The sequence below is a fragment of the Siniperca chuatsi genome, linkage group LG19, assembly GCF_020085105.1.
Source record: "Siniperca chuatsi isolate FFG_IHB_CAS linkage group LG19, ASM2008510v1, whole genome shotgun sequence".
In the NCBI taxonomy this organism is placed as follows: Eukaryota; Metazoa; Chordata; class Actinopteri; order Centrarchiformes; family Sinipercidae; genus Siniperca; species Siniperca chuatsi.
Window position 1 is genome coordinate 17,325,985 of NC_058060.1, and position 8,053 is coordinate 17,334,037.

General features: G+C 39.8%; 1 protein-coding gene across 6 annotated transcripts in view; it reads left to right on the top strand.

The window, feature by feature from the left end:
* Positions 1-8,053, top strand: part of rbm33a (RNA binding motif protein 33a) — a 29,526-nt gene extending 21,473 nt beyond the window's left edge. For all 6 annotated transcript variants that reach the window (XM_044176285.1, XM_044176288.1, XM_044176287.1 and 3 more), the window contains exons 16-19: positions 566-742; positions 1,582-1,767; positions 2,141-2,229; positions 2,432-8,053. In XM_044176285.1, coding sequence (XP_044032220.1) covers positions 566-742; positions 1,582-1,767; positions 2,141-2,229; positions 2,432-2,492 — 513 coding nt within the window. In that variant the 3' untranslated portion in view covers positions 2,493-8,053. The remainder of the gene's footprint in view (positions 1-565; positions 743-1,581; positions 1,768-2,140; positions 2,230-2,431) is intronic.

Here is an 8,053-nt window from a genome sequence, read left to right on the forward strand (position 1 = left end):
AAATTATATTTTCATCAGGGATAATACAAAGCAGCGCAAGACACAAAAGCTGGGGAGGAGGGGCGGGTATAAGGGGGATGGGGTACACATCGAGCTGCTGTCGTTCCAGTGTAATGCAGCTTAGCATTTGATGGGTGCAATCAGGGGCTGTGATTTCTATAGGAGGGATTAATCCATTTACTCTCAACTGGGGACAGGTCAGAGATATCGCCTCTTTTCTTCCCCTGTATTGATCTGTCACATCTCTCCGCAGAGTTGGGGAAGAGACGACCTTCAATTCCTCCCCGCATGTCAGCAGAGTTGAGCTGTGACTTTATTTGATAATGAGACCATCACCTTGTTGGGTTGATCTTTATTCCCTATGGCATGTCTGATACGGATCCAGCTCCAATGCTGGAGTGATTTCCGTTTGCATTGTAGATATGGCCTTGCATTTCTCCCTGTTGTCCATAAACACTTTGCCTAAATGCTTAATCTAAAGTGTGTGATGCCTGCAAATGGAGATAAAGGCTGGAAGTTTTTACAAGGTGCTAAATTTGTGTTGTCCTCCATCATCCACATCCAGAGTGGAAAGGGGCCTGTGGCCACTGACAGCCCAGTGCAGCAACAAGGCACCTGGTCGACAACCCCGCTCAACCAGGTCGTCCAAAGGAAGGTCACCATGACAGGACAGCAGCCACAGGGACCAGGCGGAACACCGCAGGCTAGCCGAGGGGGCATGGGCAACCCACAGCAAAACAGGGTATGTCTTAAATTAGCACTCTCCTTCTTCTGTGCTTTGGACACCAGCAACCATTTCACCTAAAAGATGTATATTAATAGTGCAGACTGTGGGGTAATGGCAGTTCTGAAATAAAAGAAGCTGAAATGTCTCCTGTAAAGTTGTCCTGTGCCGCTGGCGCTACCCTGGCATTCAGTAGACATACCAATCGAGCAGTAGTGGTAATAAGACAGGACAGTATGCCAGGTGCAGGAGTATTGACAAGCTGAAAGCAGTGTAACACAGGGGGCTACACAAGGTCCCCTGGCCTCTCTGCACGCCTGTCACCACCAGGCTGCTGTCACAGTTACCATATTCACTGACGCTGACAGGGTAAGGCAGTCACCATAACGCTTGCATGGCTCCTCTCCCTTTATGCTCCTCCGCCCCCAACACACATATACACACACATACTCCCTTTACCTCCTCTCCTCTCTTTTCGGGGTCTTTCCCTCCTCCACCTCCTCTTCCTCTGCAGCTGAAGAAACATACCTCTCACTCTCAAGCTCAAATGAAGATATGCCATGCCACATGCATCATGTTCTGACGTTGATGTTCTATGTAGAAATATGATAAGTCAATCATGTGAAAGCTTGGCGTGTCTGAGAGGTGCGAGAGGAAAACACAGCGTTTTTAAAATTTCCTTTGTGCTGAGAAACCGTATACCTCCTCTCTACACAGTTGAATGCAGGATTAAAACATCAACATGCTTGTATAAGCAGTGAAAGGTTCAGTCTGTGTTTTTGCCGTCTTTCTCTTAACCCTTCCCCGTATTTTTTACCTCATGTGGGCAATTTTTCTCACACCTGGCGTTGGTGTAGGTTGTCGTGTCAGGCCGGGGCCGAGGTAGAGGGGGTGGTCAGATGGGTCGAGGTCGTCCGATGTCCACCAGGCAGAGCCAAAGAAGTGCAGAGAGCGAACGCTGTACTGTGTCCATAGAGGGCCTCTCCTCATCGACAACTGACGTTCAACTGCAGAACCTTCTCAGGTCCATTGGCCCCATAGAGGTAGGTTCTGGATGCATTGCATCTTGACACTTATTGTATTGTAGTACCTTTCTTATGACTTAATATGTTTGTAAAGCATCTGGTTTGTATACAGACTAACAATTCTTGGCAGCCACTCAGAAATAAGCTGTAACTAATGCCATATGTACTTACATGTCGATTTTATATTTAAGCTACTTACCTCATGATGAAAACAGTGGCAGTAATGAAATGTTCTTAGTGTGATCCCATAGCGCCCTCTGTCGTAGTGATAGGTAGGTAGAGAATGTACATGAATGAATGAATTTCCTTCCACCATCCTCACTCCCTCTTGTGGATAAGGGGAGAATCTAGTAGTACTCAATTTGTACTTGACTATTTCTGTGTATTGCAGATGTTCAAAATGATGCCCCAGCAGAGGAAAGCAGTCGCCACATTTTCCAGTCCCCAGCATGCAGCAAGTTTTCAAATGAGTTTCCATAGGTAATCAATATTCCTTCCTCTTTTCATCATCTGTATAGAGATACTAATTAAATTATTACATACTGTAGTTCGTAGCCTTTACATTTTGCCAGTGTGATCGTCTTTGATATTTTGCTGCGTACAGATTGTACGCAGCACAACATAAGTGTTCATTAGTATCCTCTGAGACAATGGTTCAAACATTATCACAATTACTACACAGGCACATGATTGATTTGTCCCACATCGATGTGTCGCTGACTGATGGATGCGGAGCACAATAGAGCCAGGGAGTCCTGTTACAATAAGTCACTTTCTCCCAACGTGGGAGCCTCTCGTGCACCGCTCCAACCTACCTGGCATAGGAATATTTCTTCAGCCCTTTGGGTTCACACGCAGTCAACATCCCTGCACAGAAGCATCATTCATCTCTTCTATCAACTTGGAACAGTGAACATAAACACTTTGGCTGCGAGCATGCCATTGTTTGACTTTGTCTACCAATTGTCCATTGTTGTAAAATGGCACTGGAGAGACACTGGACAGTTAATCCTATTTTGATCTAGTTTGTGAAGAATGTTTTGAGCATCTTACACGGACACTAAGTAGAACTTATCATGGGATAATGGTTGCTCCCCTCCTCGATTAGATTCATTATTAAAACAGAAAGGACACTTAAACTTTGTAATTCTGATGTGACCACTTCATAGTAGTTTTTCACTATTTGTGGCTCGCTGTCAGGTTCGGATGCAGGAAATCGTTGTGGCAGACTGTGGCCAGCCTGTTCACATAGTAGTGTTTCTCCCCCTCTGTAGATGGCAGTATTTCATCACGAATGGTGCTTAATTTTTTCCGACTCAAGTCTGCTTTCAGGTACAGATGAGTCTCCAAGCAGTTTTTGGGGGAATGGCACTACCTAGTGGAGAGCTTGTATACAGGCACAGAGGTGAATGATTTTAGCATTTGACACATAGCAGTGACTGGGACCAAGGATGGCATAGGCTATAACGTGAACACAGTTTTTCTAAATTGTAAATGTTGTGACTCTTGTGTAGATTTTGTGGTGCTTTTCATTTTCAGTGCTTCTTCTGGACCGATTGTTCAGATCATCTCTCATTTAGTTTAGTCATTTTGGTCATTGCCGTAGCTCCTTGTTCTAAATGTTATTAGGTCTTTTAACTGTAACTTGGAATCCATTTTGGAATAATCCGTCATGCCTTTTGGATGTATATTTTAGTTGTATGTGTGATTATGAAGTTTGTTTATTTGTTAGTTTATTAGATTTTGGTTTGTAATCTGTTCTGAGTGTGCTTTGAGGGAATGCGTATGTAAGGTTTATTTAAGATTTTTTATAATTACAATTAAAATGTATATTGGGGATTTAAAGTTCACCGTATATTTGGTAGATCAGAGAGAATTGCTTACAATTCTCCACAGGATACACACATTATGTAAATTTTTGCTAGGATATACATTAGGCTTACTCCGCTCTGGTATAATTGATCCGAATCTGCATGGGTATCAGTTGATAATTTGGTGCATTATCACTGAGCTGCATAGTGTACCTGGAATAGCACTTTGAACAGTTTGCCTTCACACTGAGCTGCTGATGTAGATGTTTGGCAGAAAAGTAAAATAAAGCCACCGTAATACTTTGCCCCATAAATTGAATTCCCCTTATTATAATAAAGACATCCTCTGTAAATTCTGGGCTCTTACTCATATTGATTTTGTACTCCTACATAAAGATACATTTCTTCAGATATGTGAGAAATTGTTGCGCAATCTCTAATGCATCACTTTATTTTAATTTTCTCTGAGCATGTGCCCTTGTTTGGGGAGTGCTACCACATCACTGAAAACCTTAAATTCTCTAAATACTTAATTTCCGTGTCTGGCTCTCATTTTGATTTCATTAGACATCGTTATTAAAGTAAACATAGCAAGTCAGGTTCATTTACTTTTCCATAATTCCATGATTTTTTTCACACAACATTTTGTCTATTCTGGGTTTAAAGTTTGTTAAACAAAAGCAGTTCACTTAAATATTCAGACCCGTTACCCGTGTTTACTAATAACTGAAATTCAGAAGTGAATGTCGTGTACATTATTTGCAGGAATGTGACATAGGAAGCTGAGGGGGCAACCATTATCTATGTAGTGATCATGTACATAAGTAGACCAGAACTTTCACTCAATATTTATCCTGTTCAATTTTTTTTGAGTTATTCTTTACTTGTGTTGTATCAAGTTAAACATTTTTATATGTAAGGATATGCTGATGTGTCCAGACATACATCATTTTACAAGTGTTTTGTTTCTAGTTTAGAGCCAAAATGAAGAATGACTGGACCACATTTCTGTTTATAAGACATTTGACAAAAAGTTTGAGGGAAAACAAGAAAATAAAAACATGGCCAATATACCGTGAGCATGCAGGTATGTGAAGCCGGTTCAACTTTAGCCCAAAGATGTGTGGTTGTGTGTGATGTCCATGTGTCTGGTGCCTTTTTATGATGAATAATCTTTCTTATTTGTGCTGCATTTTATACATTTATACTTTGCGTATTATGTAAGTTCCTGGGTATTCAACTTTCAACATATCGCATATATTAACACCTTGTATGGCAAGAAATATCTTATAGATTTAGGGGGAAGCCACTGAATTATGGCATTGAAATTATTTGCTTCATAACCAGAAACACGAGAATTTTTGTCCAGCCCATTTAACTGTGATGTCATACTAATGTTCAGCTCTGTGCAGCCCCGACATGCTAGAGGTAAAGCGATAGGAAAAGTGAATGTAGCAGCATTTTAAACGATTTCCCTGGATTTATTTTGGTTGGAATAAGCCATAATACAAAGATAATATGGAGCGTTAACACGTAGACATTCGGTCTCTTTAATTACTGTTAGTAAATCAACTCCTGGCTGTGCATCTGGATGACATCACAGATTTAAGTTCTTGGTTCTCTGGTTTTAAGACTTGAAAAAGAGTTGTTCATATTCACAAGCACTTATTGGCCTCTGTCCTTGACTGCATGTGTAAATCAAATTAATACATTTAGTGGTATTTCCCTTAAATTAGCCATTACTTGAAATAACTCACAATCCACAGTTTTAAAATGAGCTGCACATGCGTTATTCTTGCCAGTAAAGGTCACAAGATTCTCAACATGCTCTAAGTTTCAAAAGTATTGGAACAAATGGGATGTCTCAAAATGTCTAAACTCCTAAAATTCCTTCTAACTTCTTGTAAAACTTGAGGTTGCGTGGTTTCAAGTCTTTTTATATGTTGTACAGTTGCTCTAAACTGACTTCTTTTGTGTTTTATTCCTTTTTGTTTTTCGTTGAGATGTAGAAGTTTTTGTTCCCTAACAATGTGTATTTAATGTCTTTCATGTTGTGCGTTACACTTGATTTTTAGTGCTGTGGTATAAATCCTGTGGATTTGAAAAAGTATCGGCAATGCTGGTGATAGCTATATTGTTATAAGACAAATGGTCTTGTAATGACAGAACAGATTCATATTGAATCTATTTGTACCTTAATTTTAAGAATTTCGTACATATGTATTTACCTTGAACTTGTAGATATCATGTTCTATTTCTCAAAGTAATTTCCTCGAGGTAAATGGATTACAGTAAGCTGTTTTAACTAGCAGGACGTTTTCCCAAGTACATTACCTCATTTGGTTGCAGTAGGATATTTAGATATTTTTGACATGTCTATGGGGCTTTCTTGTGCTTGCATAAGAGACCTTCATTATGGCTGCTGCTAATGACTAGTATCAGAATGTTTACTAGCTTTCGGTCAATTACGCAACACTAGAACAACTGGGTTGGGTTCAACACAACACTAACATAACTTTTTTTCAACAGGTCCATTTGGTGAGCAGAGGTGCTGAGATTTTGCAGACTGGCTGAAATAATTATTTCATTCTTTCTTTTTCTTCAGGTCACATCCTCTTCAACAGAGCAGTGTCACAAGCTGTCAGTGTGGTTGCTAGCCCCAAAAGTTAAGGGACCATGTCAAGGGCATGTTTTAGCAAATCAACAAATTGGATTATAAATGTATTAGAATTTACTACAGACCACTTTACAAATTGTAACTACAACTTTTCCCAACTTAAAGGCAGGTGTTGGTTTTAGTTTATGCTAGCACTGTATAGTATAATCCATCACATTGAACTATGAGTTGGCTTTACTTTTTGTCAAAAGTTATGTTATATTTGCATGATAAGGCAGTTGTTATGATATTGGTTCCTTGTTGATGCGTGTAGGTGCTTATGCAAAGCTCCAACATCTGAAATTTGAGTTGGGTAATTTATAGTTTGTCCCTCTAATGTAATAATTTAAGGTTAACTTTGAAAAACCCAGCAGGTCATTTGAAACCCCTTACTACTGTTTTGAAGACATTTCCTGATTTCTCAAAGGCTTTTCTATCCTGCTGGTATGGAAAATAATTCATTTGCTGCATGTTGTATACAACACATCTCCAAACTGAAAGTTTTTAATCAGGTTTATTTATTTAACATTGCCCAGAGTTGTGCTAAACAAGCAAGAAGATGCGGCATGTCATCTCCAGTTTTTGTCTTTGTTTGGTTCAAGTAATAGTTGCACCTTGATTATTTAAGTTGACTATACACCAGATGGATAGTTTTTTTGTACCAGCAAAAAGCAGCGTTAAGTGTTGTCAAATGACCTTTTTTAATTTGCCTAGTATTTATCTTCTAATCCTCTAATGTAATCATTAATGCAAAAGTCTTACAAGTAGAAGTATTGATTACATGAGAGGTACAAGCTGGTTGAGCAAAAGCATGCAAAACCATTGGCATGGTCCAACACTTGCGGTGCTCTTGGTTTAAAACGTAGGCTGTTTGAGGCTGTTGCTGCACAGATGTTTTGTTTTGGATGGCACTATAGCGATCGGTGTTATGAACACGCACCTGATGTGACCACCAGTCACTACAGGTGTCACCACATCACCAAAACAAAATGACCTCTAGTATTAACACATTCATTTTTCAACAGCGCACTGGTGAGAGGAGCCATTGACCAGCTTTAGCCATGATACTGCTATGTCACTTTCCTTTCTTAACTCACTCACTTAATGCTTTAGGTTCTTTTACAGCCATGCAGTGTCCGGCCTTGGAATGAAGATTTTACTTGAGCTTACTTCCCTCACTAAATACATGTTACTGCATTCAGAGTATTGGGCCCGCCACATTTCCTTCAATTTCTGCTTTGCCTGCCATCGCTGTTCTTCCAACTTACATATATTTGACAGTTGCTCATCTTTTCCTCGATGCTGCTGTTGTTGAATGAACTTAAGACTTCTGTATCAAGCAGGGTGGCCTTACCTGGATTACCATTGTTTGTTAGCCCAGTGGATGGAGGTTTCCATCTCTGTGACGACTGCCGGGTTCACAGAGCAGACACGTAACTCTAAAGCCGCTCTATGGCTTTCACTGCACCAAAGGTCATCCCAGCTTCTTGAAATGCATTGTTTGGTTGGATTTTGAAAAAGACACAACAGTGGTTTCCTCATCTCGAACAGTATGGTGCACCAAATAATGACTGAAAATCCAACCTCGAGTTTTGACTGAAACTGTTGACAATCCATCTTGTCATGTGCGTTCACACTTTGATGTGTAACATGACGTAATCATGTTTTGTGTTGGAAAATTCTGAAATCACTGTGAAATTTGTTCTGAGGCTGTAAATGATGTGATTTTTCTAAAGAGACTGGATGTTTTTAAAAGTGAAAATTTCTTAAAGAGATGGAATGTGTTCAATTTGATACCAGAAACTTGAGAAAAATAAACGTTTTGATATACATAGCA